This window comes from Gymnoscopelus braueri, assembly GCF_963280865.1.
Source record: "Gymnoscopelus braueri genome assembly, chromosome: 4".
Classification (NCBI taxonomy): domain Eukaryota; kingdom Metazoa; phylum Chordata; class Actinopteri; order Myctophiformes; family Myctophidae; genus Gymnoscopelus; species Gymnoscopelus braueri.
The window spans coordinates 54,789,433-54,809,432 of NC_137605.1; the positions used below are offsets into that span (position 1 = coordinate 54,789,433).

Here is a 20,000-nt window from a genome sequence, read left to right on the forward strand (position 1 = left end):
AGTTATTCATTCTTTATTTCTGTCTAATTTAGAATATTGCCCTGTAATCTGGTCGTCAGCTACAAAATCTGATTTGAAAAAATTACAGGTTGCTCAGAATAAAGCAGCTTGTCTGGCACTAGGATGTTCATACAGGACAAGTATTAGCTATATGCATGAACATCTGGCATGGCTAATGGTTGAACAGAAATTATCAGTGAGTCTTCTAATGCTACTGCGGAACATTATTAGCACCAATAAGCCGTCTAGCTTGGCTAAACAGTTACACATGACTTCTGAACATGGGTACAACACCAGAGACCAAAATTACTTTAAAAAAACACATCAAGAGGTACCTTGCAAGTAACCTGTCAAGTATGTAACTGTTATTTGTGTATTTGTTTAATTTGACTGGATTGTTGGATTTGATTTTAAAATGTTAATTTGTGTTTTTGTATAAACTAATTCAAACCCTTTACATCTGTCACAGAACATGTTTTAATTTAAAAACAGATTGTTAGAGAGAGAGAGAGAGAGAGAGAGAGAGAGAGAGAGAGAGAGAGAGAGAGAGAGAGAGAGAGAGAGAGAGAGAGAGAGAGAGAGAGAGAGATGTACTTACTAACAGCTGGGGCGATGCCTCCTACACTGCATGGTCCGTGAATTGAACCAGCGACAGCAGCAGCCTGCGCAGCCGTCGCTGTCCTTGCCGTGACCGCCTGCTGCTGCATCTGTCTGTGACACTGTCGCAGGTCAAACATCTGCAACCAAACAAGAACTACATTACCCACAATACACTGAGGCAGGACAAACACCTGCAACCACACAAGAACTACATTACCCACAATACACTGTTGCAGGTCAAACACCTGCAACCACACAATAACTACATTACCCACAATACACTGTGGCAGGTCAAACACCTGCAACCACACAAGAACTACATTACCCACAATACACTGTTGCAGGTCAAACACCTGCAACCACAAAATAACTACATTACCCACAATACACTGTTGCAGGTCAAACACCTGCAACCACACAAGAACTACATTACCCACAATACACTGTTGCAGGTCAAACACCTGCAACCACAAAATAACTACATTACCCACAATACACTGTTGCAGGTCAAACACCTGCAACCACACAAGAACTACATTACCCACAATACACTGAGGCAGGTCAAACTAACACCTGCAACCACACAATAACTACATTACCCACAATACACTGTGGCAGGTCAAACACCTGCAAACACACAAGAACTTGTACATTACCCACAATACACTGTTGCAGGTTAAACACCTGCAAACACACAAGAACTACATTACCCACAATACACTGTTGCAGGTCAAACACCTGCAACCACAAAATAACTACATTACCCACAATACACTGTTGCAGGTCAAACACCTGCAACCACACAAGAACTACATTACCCACAATACACTGAGGCAGGTCAAACTAACACCTGCAACCACACAATAACTACATTACCCACAATACACTGTGGCAGGTCAAACACCTGCAAACACACAAGAACTTGTACATTACCCACAATACACTGTTGCAGGTTAAACACCTGCAAACACACAAGAACTTCATTACCCACAATACACTGAGGCAGGTCAAACACATGCAAACACACAAGAACTACATTACCCACAATACACTGTGGCAGGTCAAACACCTGCAAACACAGAAGAACTACATTACCTACAATACACTGTGGCAGGTCAAACGCCTGCAAACACACAAGAACTACATTACCCACAATACACTGTTGCAGGTTAAACACCTGCAAACACACAAGAACTACATTACCCACAATACACAGAGGCAGGTCAAACACCTGCAAACACACAATAACTGCATTACCCACAATACACTGTGGCAGGTCAAACACCTGCTAGGCTGCCCTAGCTTGTCTGATTTCTTGTCTAGAGGGGCGGGTTTAAAATCAGCGGAGAGAGAATGCGCCTGATCCCATTGGTTCACCGATCTGTCCGTCACCCCCGCCCTGCTCTGCATAATATTTGGAGCAACGCCCACCGAACTCTGGTTGGTTGGTTGAGGATGACTCCCACTTCCTATGTCCAGAACATCGACTCGCTGGTCCAGGCTTTTATTTTTTAGCAAAAATAAAAAATAAAAGCCTGGAGATCAAGGCTAAACACCTGCACACACACAAGAACTACATTACCCACAATACACTGTCACAGGTCAAACACCTGCAACCACACAATAACCACATTACCCACAATGCACTGAGGCAGGTCAAACACCTGCAATCACACAAGTACTACATTACCCACAATACACTGAGGCAGATCAAAACACCTGCAAAACACAGACATGTATCTTTAGAACAGACAGGAACAGTCACAACAGACAAACATGCACGTAAAAGTACTGTACACGGATAGGACCAGCTCAGTGGCCTTGTGGTTACAGTGTCCGCCCTGAGACTGGGATGTAAATCCCCAGCCGAGTCATGCCAAAGACTATGAAAATGGGACCCAATCAGGGCCGTAGCAGACGGGGGGGACGGGGGGGACTCGTCCCCCGCGGGCCGCGGAGCGGCCTCGCGTGGGCCGCGAACCGGTATTTGGGCCGCGAGGCCACGGGGAAAAAGAGGAGGAAAAAAAAGCCTCAAATGAGGCCGGCACTAGGACCCCGCGGCCGCTGCCTGGAAGGGAGGGCTGCTAGCTGCTGCTGTGAGCTTCTGTGAGCTGCTGTGAGTTGCTTGAAGGTGGAAGAGCGGCACAATCACATTTATTAAGAGTTATAAAAAGAAATAACCGCAAATAACCACCCAAAACTTGGATATATCCGCCCAGAACCGCAAAAAGATCGTGCGCGCGCGAGGTTGGGGGTGCGCACGCACCCCCCCAGCTGGGAATAGCTTCCGACGGCTCTGGACCCAATGCTTCCCTGCTTGGCGCTCAGCATCAAGGGGTGGATAGGAGTTAAGTCCCTGTGACATACTAGCATCATGTACAACGGGTGTGCTTGTACATCAAGCTGCCTCACACACTACAGAAACAGGAGATAGGTTCCTGATCTAATAGGCCACATGGCTCGGGAACCATTGGTTCCCAAGGCTAAGTACATGTACAGTATAGAACAGACACAACAGATGCAAACACAGAAGTACATTTACTGCCCCCTAACTACCAGTAGAGGGAACCAGATAGCCAGCTAGGTTGATGGTAGCCTCACTATCAAGGCATCCAATGATAAAAGCCCTACACACTTCTGTGTTAAATGAAACAGGTTAATGATATGACTCAAAGAGAAGTCAGAGATCTCCACCTACCAATATGTCTTTGACATCTAAATTCAATGTAGGGAATAGAAACAATTCAGAAATGTAAAAAATGTATATATTAATAATAATTGCATTGCATTACAAAGACTTTAATGTGATCCTTCATATACTGGGATGGTTCTATGATTGGTTTTCAAAGTATCTGTTCAAGCTCATGGCGGTTATGTACCAATACATGTTTGTGCTTTATTTGACCTGTTTAGGGGGCAGAGGTCAAAAGTGATGATTTAGGGTCCAGCAGGGTAGATTATATTCAGAGGTGAAAGGTTACCTTAATGTATGCTCCAGGGTAGATTATAGTCAGGGGTCAGAGGTTAAAGGTGAAAGGTTACCTTAATGTATGCTCCAGGGTAGATCTTGTGGACAGCGTCTCCAGGAGCTCGACCCGCTTCTCTGTCCAGGTAGAAGCTCTGGACGAACACTGCATGGTCGCTAAGGCAACGCATCCACACGTCCCCCTCCCCGCGACACTCCAGCTGAACCCCCCGTCCTATATGGAGCCTGGACAGGATATGACATCACACATATCACATCATCATTGTGAAAAGCAGTACAGAGACGACTCAGGTCCAGTTCACTAAGTCTAGAGCACTCAAAGTAGGGTCCGGGGACCCCTAGGGGTCATTGAGGGAGTTCCAGGGGGTCCCCAGCTAAATGATGGATAGTTAGGAACCAAATGGACCCTTAGGATCGGTAACTCTGAGAGAGTGTACAAATGGAACCAAATGGACCCAAACAGGTCCATTTGGTTCCATTTGTACACTCTCAGAGTTGAATTAACATTGATTTATAATCAAAATTGGGGTCCCAGAGACAGAAATGCCATTAAATGGGGGTCCGTAGCCTAATGCATATCTAACTGGGCGTCCTTGAAATTAAAATGGTTGAAAATCACTGCTAGAACCGTAAAAAAATCCTCTTATGGGGGTCCCTGGCATATCTTTTCAAATGGGGGTCTGCGGGCTAATAAGTGTCAATTTGGGGGGTCCTTGACATGAAAAAGTTTGAGAACCACTGGTCTAGAGGGTTTAAGTCAGGGGTGGGCAACTTTGATGATGGAGAGGGCCACTATATTTCCACACTCACGCCAGAGGGCCACATTACATTGCATGTATTGTCTCTACGTTTTGTGTGACATTTTTTCTATGTCACACAAAAGTAGCAAAAATAGCCGATCTACAAGCTCAAAACACGTCACAGTGCGATGCGTTTTGAGCTTGTAGATCTGCTATTTTTGCTATTTTTTTATTGGAATCAGATTTTTTTTGCTATTTTTGAATTGGAATCCTGAAAAGCTAAATCTTTATTTAATTTCAAATGAATTTAGTTATACTTAAGTTCATTTTATGAACTTAAATACAAATACATTGGACATAAAAAAAGACAATAGAATTGTAATACTAGTCAATAAGCTACTAATAATAGACTGAAGTAATTAAAGCGTTTGGAATTGTAACAGCTGAAATCAATAATATATCGGTAGCCTAATCAGATATTAACCTGCGGGCCGCATTAAGTGAAGGTGGGGGCAGCATGTGGCCCCCGGGGCGCCAGTTGCCCATGTCTGGTTTAAGTGGTCAATGGATCCAGTGTTTTCTGTTGGGTTCTGTCTTGTGTCTTTGTGGATGCTGACACACAGGGAGGGCACTGACCTGGCTCTCTCGCTGGCTTCCGTTCGGTGGACGTTACTCAGCTGACCCAGACAGAAGCGTTCTCCTCCGGACGGGTCCACGTAGCCATCCACACGCACCAACGGACAGCTGGACAGCACCTTGAACATCTCCCCCACCTGCATGTCCATCTCAAAGTACGAGATGGAGCACCAGAACTCTGGACCTGGGGGGGGGGGACAGACGGATACATGTAAGAGAGGCAGATGGGGAGAGAAAGACAGTGTGTGTGTGTGTGTGTGTGTGTGTGTGCGTGCGTGCGTGCGTGCGTGCGTGCGTGCGTGCGTGCGTGCGTGCGTGCGTGCGTGCGTGCGTGCGTGCGTGCGTGCGTGCGTGCGTGCGTGCGTGCGTGCGTGTGTGTACCTGGGTGGTTGGAGACCGGCTGGGGGAAAGCAGGAGTGCTGTGATGTTGGGACCCTGGAGAGAGAAACATTATAATCTCGTTGCTGTCGGGCAGAAACCTCTTATCTCCACATTCTAACTTTTTGTGTTTTTTAGTAAATTAACGTCCTACTTGATCATACTACAGTTTCGAACTCCTACTACCCGACAGAGACGATATTAATAAGCACTACATTACCCAGAATGCATTGGTGCAGTACTACATTAACAGTAGTCCACAATTGATTCAGTGAGCCTCGGTCAGCACTACATTACCCATAGTGCAATAGACTATAACAAAGATGTGTGCCGTGGATTTCCACGTCAGAAATGAATTACTCTTGTAGACAAGAAAGAGTTTCCTGTGCATTCTCTCTCTATCTCTCTCTCTCTCTCTCTCTCTCTCTCTCTCTCTCTCTCTCTCTCTCTCTCTCTCTCTCTATCGTAGATCTGCTATTTTAGCTATTTATTTTATTTTATTATTATTGCCTCACACAGGAATACCAGGGTGAAAGTGGTAATATCTACTTTGTATATTCCATCCCAGGGGCCTGTTTCACAAAGGCAGAATTAAATCATCCTGGATGTGAGATAAATCCAGGTTTGACCAAGTCTACTCAGTGCAGCCTGATTTATTCCGTTGCACCAACGCCAAGTCAGGTTGAGGAGCGACAGATTATATTGAATTTCATGCTTTGAAAAATGTAATCAAAGGACAAATGATCAAGCTCTGAAGATCAAGCCTAGTTTTGTATTAATCAATCACACAGATGTGCACAGTACAAGCATAGCTCATTAAATACAAGTGGCATCTCCGCGACGCTCAATATTGTACTTACTGTACATGCACTCATCCAGTTGCGTCTCTACATGTTCATAAATTAATCCAAACGAACAAAAGTAATCGTCAGGATAGATCAATAAAGAAGCCATAATCCAGGCAATAATCTGACAGAAGCTGATCCACAACTATACACAATAACAATCTCACTGGTATAATGACTCATTGATAGATTGTGTGTAATCTCCAGTGATTGTGCAGTTATATATCCCACAAATATGTCTAAGCCCAGCTAGATAGATAACCCATACGTGATCAAATATGGTCTAACACAGTCTGACTTCACAAATAATTTGTATACAAATTATAATGGTCACAATGTTTTTTTTTTTTTACAAAATTTTTATCCCGCGATTTTTGTAACCCATTTTTTTCACCCGGTGCCAATTTCCTAAGTGATCCTGGGCACTACACCAGCCCTACACCAGTATTACACCTGTCACCCCACAGTAGGGAGGCCAGGGCCGAGCTCATGCTTCCTTCAGGCATGAGAGCCAACTGACCTTCTTGTCACCTGACAGGGGGGAGTTTCCCTGGTTGGACGTAGCGCGTGGAAGGAACACGTTATTCCAACCAGTTCCCTTCCCCTCCATCAGGCGCCCCGGCTGTCATGGGGGAGGCGGTATAGTGACCAGGATTACTACATGTTTTTGTGAGGGTATTAACTACCCTAGGAGACACGGGGAGAACATGCAAACTCCACACAGAGTAGGCCCTTTCGCCAACCCCACCTAGGGTATGGGCGCTGATGACGCGGAGGAGAAGACACGCCCCCAGTGCCCACAGCGTCCCCGGCGGGAATCGAACCCAGGACCTTCTAGCTGTGAGGCGACAGCGCTACCGACTGCGCCACCGTGCCCCCATGGTCACAATGTTTAATAGCATTTTTAAAATGTGTCAAAAATATGTATTACAGCAAAAATAGCCGATCTACAAGCTAACACGCTGTCATGACGAGGTTGTGCAGCCTATATAATGAAGTATGAAGTATGTACTGTAGGGCTTAAGTGGTCATGTAATGGCAATGTGTACCTACAGTATGTTATTATTTTAATGCAGGCTAATAAAAATAAGGCAACATAAACACATAAGAATGGAATAAGTGTGGAAAATGTCATTGGATTGTGATCAGATTGACTGCTTAATGAACAGTAAAGGAAACAGGATGAGTTAAACCTGGCTGTTAGCCTGGTAGATTCACAAAATAAATCTCCATGGTAACTATAATGTGGCATTGCTTTCATGAAACCGAGTCATGGATAAACATATCCGGGATAACTGTCTAAATTAATCTGGCGAGATAACTCAGCTTTCACGGCTAAACAAAGATGAATTCATCCAGGACAGCTGATAAATCCCGGGTTAATCTGCTACCTAGGTTTGGTGAAACGGGCCCCAGATAGGGAGGACTAGCTATTGGGAAATCCCAGTGAAACGGCGGTGCTGTCATACAGAAGTGAGTGCTGGGCGCCGGATGATGATGTAATGGAGGCTGCTGGTGCATCCGTCCGTTCTGCTGGGGTCCTACGGGGGTATAGGAGGCCGTGTTGCTGCCCGTCCACGTTGCTGTGGGGGGGGGACAGAAAATGCCCGTTCAGTTCATATGGAATTACGGCGTGAAGGGTTCAGTATTAGTGTTAGATAGATAGATAGATAGATAGCAGTGGTGGAAAAAGTTTTAAAAAAAAAACGTTTTAAAAGTATCAATACTGTAATGTAGAAATACTCTGTTACAAGTAAAAGTCCGGAATTCAAAATGTACTTGAGTAAAAGTACAAAAGTATTGGTATCAAAATGTACTCAAAGTACCAAAAGTAGAAAGTACTCATTATGCAGAAAAGTTTTCAAATGTATAAAATGCTTTAAAATATTTTGAAAATAGCAGATCTACAAGCTCACAATGCTCGCGTGAGCTTGTAGATCGGCTATTTTCAAATGGCCAAAATGTATATAGGGCTGGAGTGGTTTTGTAATAATAATCCAAATCTACAACTAGTAACTAGAAAGTTTTCAAAAATTGTAGTGGAGTAAAAGTACAATATTTGCCTCTGAGATGTAGTGGAGTAGAAGTAAAAGTACAGAAAATTGGAAATACTCGAGTAAAGTAAAAAATACCTTTAATTTTTTTTTAAACATTGTACTTAAGTACAGTACTTGAGTCCATGTACTTAGTTACTTTACACCACTGATAGATACAGTAGATGGGCTAACGTTGGGCTACTCACTGTGGTACATGGCCGTCGTGGGGTTGTGTTTCGGGGTGCTGATGTACTCAGGGTTGTGGAGGTGGGGGGCGGGCGGCGGGGGTGACTGGGGGGCGGCGAGTTGTAGAGGAGGGCTGTTAGAGGGCGGGGGGCTGGACATACCCTGCCTCTGAGGGGAGGACATCTGGAGGAGAGCCTCTCCGCCCCCAGCGGGGACACCCACTGACATCATGGACACACTGACTGGGGACAAGAAAACAACAGACCCCAGGAAGTCAAACGCGTGCATGACTTCTAGTCAAACATGACCCTTCCAGTTCCAGTCACCGTTTAACTTCTTGGGGATGTCCGAGAGGTAACAATATACATTTTGGGGAGTGAGACAGTGTTGCATCATCTGAAGATACGGTATGGAAGGACCATGTTAGCGGCCACTACAGGCCATGCTGCTCCTTACACCCAAGCAGTGGTTTGATCCAACTGAGCGACATCAGCATCATAAGGAATAACAACACCTTATTTCCCCCTAGGTTTATCTAATGCGGGTACATGTACCCCTAGTAATGTAAACATTCTTCAAAAGGTGGGCATATCATTCATTCATAGCCTAATTATCGTCACTGTCGGGCAAAAAACAGCTATCTCCACCTTTAATCTTTCACCTTTTAAAAAAAAAATATATAAATCAGTGCTATTAAACACCCTTTACATCTGTGTGTGGGTTTTACAAATATTTAACCAATGAAAAGTATTAAAAAGCGCTTCTGACTAAACCTCCTACAGTATTAGATCCTCAAAACTGTCGGTCAAACTTTGGAGTTGTTTTTTCCATCATTGATTAGAATGACGAAGTCAGACGGAAAACAACATTTATATTAATGGTCAAAAACCTCCTAACTCCACTTGAGCTGTATTTGGGTAAAGTGATGATAATATAAGTATTTGACAATGTATAAAGTCACCATACTAACTTTGATGAGGCAGTATTGTGCTGTTCTAAAAACATGTTTTTTCTTTGTTGTTGTTTTTCCTGAAAAGTTAATATTTTGGACATAGCTGGTTTCTGCCCGACAGCAGAGATATGCTACTTTTGGTTTTCTCTTTCAGTTTTCTAAACTAAATGTTGTAATCGGGTAAAGGGGTACTTAAGGATTTGGAAATCAGGGAAAGGGGGTACAAAGCCAAAAAAAGTTTGAGAACCACTGCTGTAGTGTTTGCAGGTTTGAACTGAACATATTCCAGTTCATATTATCATCAATGGGAAAACTGAGAGGGAGACAGCGTGGGAAAAACAGACAATAGGACAGCAGAGAGGGAGACAGTGTAGGAGAGACAGACAGATAGGCCAGCTGAGAGACAGACAGTGTAGGAGAGACAGACAGATAGGCCAGCTGAGATGGAGACAGTGTAGGAGAGACAGATAGTAGGAGAGCAGAGAAACAGACAGTGTAGGAGAGACAGACATTAGGCCGCTGAGAGGGAGACAGTGTAGGAGAGACAGTCATTAGGCCAGCTGAGAGGGAGACAGTGGAGAGAGACAGACATTAGGCCAGCTGAGAGACAGACAGTGTAGGAGAGAGACAGACATTAGGCCAGCTGAGAAGGAGACAGTGTAGGAGAGACAGACAGATAGGACAGCTGAGAGGGAGACAGTGTAGGAGAGACTAGTCTGGGAGCCTTCGGCTCAAAGCCTGGACAGCAGGGGCGCGGCCACTGCTTTCTGATTCAAATCAACAGCCAATGAAGAAAAGGGGGCGGGATCCACATGCAGTGGGTGTTGCATGTAAATAGGAGCGACGGGAAGCAATTTCCCCTTGAGAAATTGCGGCCGCCATTGTTGTGTACTGCTGTTTGCCTCTCGTCGGACTTTTTAGACAAGTTGCACAGCTCTCAGACCGGTAAGAGGCGTGTCCGCTCAGATTCTGAGCGTAAGTTACATCCCGCCCACAAATACCAGGGTTTTGGCCCAGAAGTTCCTCGCCCCTCCCGTTTGTATGCGAGAGCTGGCGAAAACTTCTGGGAACTCAGATTAAGGAGAGACAGACATTAGGCCAGCTGAGAAGGAGACAGTGTAGGAGAGACAGATAGTAGGAGAGCAGAGAGACAGACAGTGTAGGAGAGACAGACATTAGGCCAGCAGAGAGGGAGACAGTGTAGACACAGACGTGGTCAGGTAGGATCTGATCTCAGATCTGTGGCTGTATAGGTGTGACCCACCTGGTGGAGAGAGAGGCATGCTGGGATATCGGGTGATGGGCGGGGGCTCCAGGGTTTGGGAGAGGGGGGATCGGTGGACACACTCTGACATGAATTCCTCCTTAATGAGAACACACTGAGAACCTGATACATATCCACAGAGAGAAAGAGAGATTTAAAAAAGAAAATAACAATTAAAAATAGATGTTATTTCAGTCCATACTCTCTGTCTCCACTATCACTAGAAATACATATTTGTCAAACAATATTGGTAGCATACAAAAAACTTTCTTCCTACACTTTTCACCTTCTCTAAATTCATGTAGGCCTACCTAAAAACTAAATGTGAGACTAAACTGAAACTAAAACACCAAACTGAAAAACTAAACAAAATCTTAATGAAAAGTTCAATTTCATGATTTATGCTGTTATGTGTCGATTAGCTCAATGAGCAACAGGTACAGGTGTGACTGTACGGTATTTAAATCATCTTCCTACAGTACGTTTATAGCCTACAATGGTTCTATAATTGAAAGCATTGACAATAATGAAAATGCTCTGAAACAGGTTAGAGTTACTTTTGATGGGTAGCTATGATAGAAGAAAAGAAAAATACACTCACCATTATTCTGAATGTTGAGACCAACTGAGGGAGAGGAGAGGAGAGGAGAGGAGAGGAGAGGAGAGGAGAGGAGAGGAGAGGAGAGGAGAGGAGAGGAGAGGAGAAGAGAGGAGAGGAGAGTGGAGGAGAGGGGAGGGGAGGGGAGGGGAGAGGAGAGGCGGTTTAGCAGTCAGACTAAACAATAAAACAGCAGCACAAACACAGGAGACCTTGATAGAACAAACTAACCTGCCTGCAAACTGTGTGTGTGTGTGTGTGTGTGTGTGTGTGTGTGTGTGTGTGTGTGTGTGTGTGTGTGTGTGTGTGCGTGCGTGCGTGCGTGCGTGCGTGCGTGCGTGCGTGCGTGCGTGCGTGCGTGCGTGCGTGCGTGCGTGCGTGCGTGCGTGCGTGCGTGCGTGCGTGCGTGCGTGCGTGCGTGCGTACGTGCGTGCGTGCGTGCGTGAGTGCGTGCATGTGTGTGTGTGTGTGTGCGAGCATGCAATTACTTCATGGTAGTAAATGTAATGTATATCTAATTAATACAATACTCATATATGGTAAATATAATACAATTATTATTATAATCAAATAAAACATATAGATATGACTTTTATGTATATATATATATCACAAGGACACTTTGCATTCCTAAGATTATCCAACCGAGGGCAGATATATAAGATATATGAGATAATACCTAAGGTAAGGTAATACTGTTTGTGTGCTGTATGTGCTGTAATGTTGTGTTGAATATATTCATGTGCTGTAATGTTTGGTTAACATTGGTCCTGTTCTATTGCAACACACTCTCAGTCCCCAAACGGCCTATCGTGACTTCTTGGGACAAAAGCTTAGCTGAATTGAGAAGGTTGACTTCTAAGATTATTCTATATGATCTATTCCTAGTTTTAATGTGTTGCTTGTGTTTTAATGTGTACTGCTGCCTGTTGTGTACCAGGGCTCCCTTGGAAAATAAATGTTTAATCTCAAAGGGATTTTACTCCTGGTTAAATGAAGGTCAAATAAAAGTAAAAATAAGGTTGACCTCTACGGCTGACCTTTCAGGTTGACGTCAAAAGCTGTCCTTTGAGGTCAGCTGGCCCGCGCTTGCTACCATGACAACTTCTGACGGAAGTGATGAAAGTGCTTTTTGTGACCTTTGAGCAGTGGTGTAAAGTAACTAAGTACATTTACTCAAGTACTGTACTTAAGTACAATTTTGAGGTATTTTTTTACTTTACTGGAGTATTTCCAATTTTCAATACTTTTACTTCTACTCCACTACATCTCAGAGGAAAATATTGTACTTTTACTCCACTACAATGATTTGAAGACTTTAGTTACTAGTTACTTTGCAATTCACATTATAAAACATACATTAACCACTTTAGCCCTATTTTATACATAGGCTATTTGAAAATAGCCGATCTACAAGCTCACAACGCGTCACATCGTGACGCGTTGTGAGCTTGTAGATCTGCTATTTTCAAACATTTTAGTACTTTTACTTTTGGTACTTTAAGTACATTTTGATACCAATACCTTTGCACTTGTACTCAAGTAAATGTTTTATTCCGGAATTTTACTTGTAACGGAGTATTTCTATATTGCAGTATTGATACTTTTACTTAAGTAAAACATTTTGAGTAGCTTTTTCTACCACTGCCTTTGAGTGAAGCATGAGTGATGCTGACGGGGTTATAATACCGATGCCGGGAGACACCACTCTGTCGTAGTGGTAGGGGTTCACGCACACGTTGTCGTACTTGAGGTCGAAGGCGTACTGACAGAACTTGACGTGCTTCAGCTCGTTCTTGTGGAGGTCCGGCCAGCGCCATAGCCGGGCGTAGATCACATGGGGAAAGCCTTTCCTTCCTGCTACCTACAGACAGACAGACAGACAGACAGACAGACAGACAGACAGACAGACAGACAGACAGACAGACAGACAGACAGACAGACATGAACCATGAAGGCTTGCCCTAAACACTGAGGTCATTTCATTCTGTTTCAAAGAAGCGAAAGAGAAAGAACTGAAGAGAGGAGAGAGAGGCAGACGAAATGAGTCACTGCATCTGAGAGAACTGTGCGTGTGTGTGTGTGTGTGTGTGTGTGTGTGTGTGTGTGTGTGTGTGTGTGTGTGTGTGTGTGTGTGTGTGTGTGTGTGTGTGTGTGTGTAATCGTAACCCAACCACGCTGAACCACATTCATGACATCATGTCTCACCTCCTGCAACCTCAGGTGTGGGCGGTAGTGATACAGTGGTACAGTATATATATATATATATATATATATATATATATATATATATATACATGTGTGCTTAGCACCTTCTACATTTAGATGGATGTATTCTATCGATTACTTTTTGGATGAATCGAATGATCGAGAAGCACACTTTTATCAATGCAAAGAAATTAGAAAAAAATATGAATTATCTAATTGACTAAATCTATTTGTCTGATTAACCTAAGCCCTATTTTATATGTTGTGTATACGCAAAAAACAACGATAATTACAGTAATTGTAGCTTGTAGAAGTGCTTTTCTTTTTTGCTTTTTCCGAAAATCTATGAATTAATTTAAATCAATCGTTTTCTTTTATGATTGATCAAATCAATTAATAGTTGGAACACAGGTTCTTTCTTCCATTTCCTGAAACGTTTTGGACATGCACGGTTTCCACACGTCAGCGACGACATAAGAGCTCATACATCATGTAAGTCCTGCTCGGTCCGTGTGCAGACAGCCTGACATGAAATCTCCTTTTGTTTCTTATTAATACTTCCATTATGTTACTACCTTGGTACTCCTTTCTTATTACTTTTTACTCTTGAAGTTTAGATGTATCTCTCTACTCCTCTGTGTCTGTCCTGTTTCTCCAGTGGTGTAAAGTAAGTACAATTTTGAGGTATTTTTACTTTACTGGAGTATTTTCAATTTTCAGTACTTTTACTTCTACTCCACTACATCTCAGAGGCAAATATTGTACTTTTACTCCACTAACATTATTTGGAAACTTAAGTTACTAGTTACTTTGTAGATTTTGATTATTATTACATTAACCACTTCAGCCCTATATACATTTCGGCCATTTGAAAATAGCCGATCTACAAGCTCACAACCTGTCACTCACTTTCAGGCTCTCCCATGCAACAGCTACAACCAGTTGCTCCATCGCAAGCACCATGTGGCTTCCTGAGTCTTGGGACGGCCCGTCTTCTACTCACCCGATTGGACAGAGGGGGAAAAGCAGCATAGAGCGCATAAAGGCATGATGTGCGTGACAAGCGGAAAGATGCGCAAGACGACCAGGAATCCATGCATTTGCATTGACAAAGCATTGGCAGATTCCGCCCCATAGGTAAAATAAAAGTGCGGTGTGACCGTGCCCTAAGGGCGCGCTCCCACCGCACTTTTATTTTACCTCTGGGGCTTTGTCAATGCAAATGCGTGGATTCACACAAGAGCGGATCTTTCCGCATGTCGCGCAGACCGTGCGTTTAACACGACTTGTCCATTTGAAGCATAAAACTGCTGGAGGCAGGAGCTGATTTTCCCCCTCTGTCCAATCGGGCGGACCGTCCCAAGACTCAGGAAGCAACATGGTGCTCAAGGCAGAAGGCGGTGCAGGCTACGGGGAGGGTCTTGAAAGTGAGTGACAGGTGGGTCACTCCCGTTTTTTAGAATCCGCTGGCTGCAAAAAACTGTGGCCGCGCACAACCTGCGTTTAACGCTAGCCGACCATGTTTTGGTGGGAGCGCGCCCTAACAGAGTATTTCTACATTGCGGTTTTACTTAAAGGACAACTTTGTTTTTTTTACAACAAGGGTTATTTTATTAGTTTGTAATGATAATAATTAAAAGATGAGTGTTAAAAAAGAAATCATGTATTGCTTTCTATCATTATAGTGATTTTAGTGATTTTTAACTGGGGGGTGGGGGCATTCTGTCCATTGGTAAATAGTCATGAACGCAGCCTCCGATTTCCACTTTTTTTTCACTTTGTATGCACATCCCCACTAGGCCAAGGAAGAAATGCCACCCTACATTTTTCAAATCAGCCTCATGGTGGGGCTGTAACAGGCAGATTCACGTTTTGGCCTATTTATAGGGTTATTTATATTATTTAAATCATTAAAAAACGATAGAAAACAATACATGATCTTTTAATTATTATCATTACAAACTAATAAAATAACCCAAGTTGTCCTTTAAGTAAAACATTTGAGTACTTTTTCCACCACTGCCTGTTTCATACTGCAGGGCTGCTTCCCTCGTGGGATCAATGTATGTGCGTATGTACGTATGTACGTATGTACTGTCCGTCTATCTATCTATCTATCTATCTATCAACATTGGGTCCTCCAAGCTCAGAGACTTCAGAATCATCTTCGCCCGGTGCAACTGGATCCTGGACTTCCTGCCTGCCAGATAGACCCCAATACCTCATCCACACTGACTGACTCTTGGCACTGGGGTCCCACAGGGCTGCATTCTTGGCCTCCTCCTGACCTGCACACTCCCCTGTTCTGTCTTGAACTGTGTGGTTGTATTGACCCACCCCATGCACAGAACTCAGATTGAAGAAGTACCTCGGGTCCACACAGTCTTCTAATTTAAGCACATTCAACCTGGCATCCATATTTTGGGGACGACATTTTCTCACAACACGCCACGAAGCGATGCGTTTGGAGCTTATAGATCGGCAATATTAGAAAAATGATTGGAAAGCATTTCTGAAGAAAGCTGCTTTTATTTCCACAGGTTGTGTCTACCGTAACTCTCTGTACACCTGTCTAACCCCAAAGTACTCCTTACTGTCACTCCATCCAAATAATTGCGATTAACGATTTAAATGTGTTTTTGTCGTTGAACACGTTGCACAGGACAGATATGACAAATAACCTAAATATACAAAGCAAATGACTGCCATATTTAAAAACATGAATATAGTGGAAATAGCTAGTAGAAGTAGACCTGCTATTTTTGAAAATGTTTGAAACCATTATGAAACATTTTCAACATGGAAAAGATTATGACGATTATGAAAAATAAGTCAGATTATTTCAAATAATTGGGATTAGACCATGGATTCCCAAACTTTTCAGCCCGCGACCCCAAAATAATACGGCCATTGACTCACGACCCCACCTAACCTAACCCTGGAGGTAATTTATGCACATAAACTTGCACGTTCTGTGCGCATTTGTAATGTATTTTAGTATGACTTTTGACTGTAGGACTAATACTTAAGTACTGTTAATAATCTTGTTAATATAGAATTTAATCGATCACATTTACAGTACCTAATGAGATGGGTAAAATGTGTTATTTGTAATCATTTTTAGATTGAAATACATTCTGTAAAAACCCAAAATAATTTCACGACCCCACCCTCAGTGTCCCTTGACCCCAACTTTGGGAACCCCTGGATTAGACGATTAGGTCTATGTAATAATTATGACACAATGTGTGCACTAGAAATTTGGCGCTGATCGGTCCGGCAGTTCACCAGACAAACAAACACACACACACACAAACACACACAGACAGACCCTCTCATAGACGGCTCGCCTCCTACAGAGTCACACCGTAAAAAAAACAAAAGGAGACTGGCATTTTGTTGCTGTCGGGTGGAAATGTCCAAAACTTTAACTTTTCACAATTTTAAAAAATTGCGGAGAAAAAAAACGATCTACATGCTTGTACAGTGGATCGGCAATTTTTCTACTTTTGTGTGACACTGTAGTGTTATATGACCAATAGGGCATTAATTTACAAAAAAACAACATTAAATGTCAAAATATGGAAATAAGAGGTTTCTGTCCAACTGTGGTTTGCGACTTTGTCTTTGCTTACAGGACCACAATGGAAATAAGCTCTTGAGCTTTATTGCGTATTATCCCTTTGACAGATATGTACAAAATGTATGTTCATGTAAACGTTTTACTTTCAATAAAAACGTCAATCACTCAGTCACGTATTGCTTGACCTTTCTCCAGTGTTTGTTGCACCCCCGTCAACGCCCCCTTTGTTGCTGTTGGTCAAGGATATGTGGCTTCCTGTCTGTGTGTGTGTGTGTGTGTGTGTGTGTGTGTGTGTGTGTGTGTGTGTGTGTGTGTGTGTGTGTGTGTGTGTGTGTGTGTGTGTGTGTGTGTGTGTGTGTGTGTGTGTGTGTGTGTGTGTGTGTGTGTGTGTGTGTGTGTGTGTGTGTGTGTGTGTGTGTGTGTGTGTGTGTGTGTGTGTGTGTGTGTGTGTAATCGTAACCCAACCACGCTGAACCACATTCATGACATCATGTCTCACCTCCTGCAACCTCAGGTGTGGGCGGTAGTGATACAGTGGTACAGTATATATATATATATATATATATATATATATATATATATATATACATGTGTGCTTAGCACCTTCTACATTTAGATGGATGTATTCTATCGATTACTTTTTGGATGAATCGAATGATCGAGAAGCACACTTTTATCAATGCAAAGAAATTAGAAAAAAATATGAATTATCTAATTGACTAAATCTATTTGTCTGATTAACCTAAGCCCTATTTTATATGTTGTGTATACGCAAAAAACAACGATAATTACAGTAATTGTAGCTTGTAGAAGTGCTTTTCTTTTTTGCTTTTTCCGAAAATCTATGAATTAATTTAAATCAATCGTTTTCTTTTATGATTGATCAAATCAATTAATAGTTGGAACACAGGTTCTTTCTTCCATTTCCTGAAACGTTTTGGACATGCACGGTTTCCACACGTCAGCGACGACATAAGAGCTCATACATCATGTAAGTCCTGCTCGGTCCGTGTGCAGACAGCCTGACATGAAATCTCCTTTTGTTTCTTATTAATACTTCCATTATGTTACTACCTTGGTACTCCTTTCTTATTACTTTTTACTCTTGAAGTTTAGATGTATCTCTCTACTCCTCTGTGTCTGTCCTGTTTCTCCAGTGGTGTAAAGTAAGTACAATTTTGAGGTATTTTTACTTTACTGGAGTATTTTCAATTTTCAGTACTTTTACTTCTACTCCACTACATCTCAGAGGCAAATATTGTACTTTTACTCCACTAACATTATTTGGAAACTTAAGTTACTAGTTACTTTGTAGATTTTGATTATTATTACATTAACCACTTCAGCCCTATATACATTTCGGCCATTTGAAAATAGCCGATCTACAAGCTCACAACCTGTCACTCACTTTCAGGCTCTCCCATGCAACAGCTACAACCAGTTGCTCCATCGCAAGCACCATGTGGCTTCCTGAGTCTTGGGACGGCCCGTCTTCTACTCACCCGATTGGACAGAGGGGGAAAAGCAGCATAGAGCGCATAAAGGCATGATGTGCGTGACAAGCGGAAAGATGCGCAAGACGACCAGGAATCCATGCATTTGCATTGACAAAGCATTGGCAGATTCCGCCCCATAGGTAAAATAAAAGTGCGGTGTGACCGTGCCCTAAGGGCGCGCTCCCACCGCACTTTTATTTTACCTCTGGGGCTTTGTCAATGCAAATGCGTGGATTCACACAAGAGCGGATCTTTCCGCATGTCGCGCAGACCGTGCGTTTAACACGACTTGTCCATTTGAAGCATAAAACTGCTGGAGGCAGGAGCTGATTTTCCCCCTCTGTCCAATCGGGCGGACCGTCCCAAGACTCAGGAAGCAACATGGTGCTCAAGGCAGAAGGCGGTGCAGGCTACGGGGAGGGTCTTGAAAGTGAGTGACAGGTGGGTCACTCCCGTTTTTTAGAATCCGCTGGCTGCAAAAAACTGTGGCCGCGCACAACCTGCGTTTAACGCTAGCCGACCATGTTTTGGTGGGAGCGCGCCCTAACAGAGTATTTCTACATTGCGGTTTTACTTAAAGGACAACTTTGTTTTTTTTACAACAAGGGTTATTTTATTAGTTTGTAATGATAATAATTAAAAGATGAGTGTTAAAAAAGAAATCATGTATTGCTTTCTATCATTATAGTGATTTTAGTGATTTTTAACTGGGGGGTGGGGGCATTCTGTCCATTGGTAAATAGTCATGAACGCAGCCTCCGATTTCCACTTTTTTTTCACTTTGTATGCACATCCCCACTAGGCCAAGGAAGAAATGCCACCCTACATTTTTCAAATCAGCCTCATGGTGGGGCTGTAACAGGCAGATTCACGTTTTGGCCTATTTATAGGGTTATTTATATTATTTAAATCATTAAAAAACGATAGAAAACAATACATGATCTTTTAATTATTATCATTACAAACTAATAAAATAACCCAAGTTGTCCTTTAAGTAAAACATTTGAGTACTTTTTCCACCACTGCCTGTTTCATACTGCAGGGCTGCTTCCCTCGTGGGATCAATGTATGTGCGTATGTACGTATGTACGTATGTACTGTCCGTCTATCTATCTATCTATCTATCTATCAACATTGGGTCCTCCAAGCTCAGAGACTTCAGAATCATCTTCGCCCGGTGCAACTGGATCCTGGACTTCCTGCCTGCCAGATAGACCCCAATACCTCATCCACACTGACTGACTCTTGGCACTGGGGTCCCACAGGGCTGCATTCTTGGCCTCCTCCTGACCTGCACACTCCCCTGTTCTGTCTTGAACTGTGTGGTTGTATTGACCCACCCCATGCACAGAACTCAGATTGAAGAAGTACCTCGGGTCCACACAGTCTTCTAATTTAAGCACATTCAACCTGGCATCCATATTTTGGGGACGACATTTTCTCACAACACGCCACGAAGCGATGCGTTTGGAGCTTATAGATCGGCAATATT

General features: G+C 43.1%; 1 protein-coding gene across 3 annotated transcripts in view; it reads right to left on the reverse strand.

The window, feature by feature from the left end:
• LOC308083971 (mothers against decapentaplegic homolog 4-like) overlaps positions 1-20,000 on the reverse strand; it is a 36,207-nt gene that overhangs the window by 4,252 nt on the left and 11,955 nt on the right. For all 3 annotated transcript variants that reach the window (XM_080426419.1, XM_080426420.1, XM_080426421.1), the window contains exons 3-11: positions 12,911-13,085; positions 11,225-11,248; positions 10,624-10,746; positions 8,428-8,649; positions 7,655-7,768; positions 5,344-5,397; positions 4,963-5,146; positions 3,643-3,811; positions 599-737 (exon numbers count right to left, since the gene is read on the reverse strand). In XM_080426419.1, coding sequence (XP_080282545.1) covers positions 599-737; positions 3,643-3,811; positions 4,963-5,146; positions 5,344-5,397; positions 7,655-7,768; positions 8,428-8,649; positions 10,624-10,746; positions 11,225-11,248; positions 12,911-13,085 — 1,204 coding nt within the window. The remainder of the gene's footprint in view (positions 1-598; positions 738-3,642; positions 3,812-4,962; positions 5,147-5,343; positions 5,398-7,654; positions 7,769-8,427; positions 8,650-10,623; positions 10,747-11,224; positions 11,249-12,910; positions 13,086-20,000) is intronic.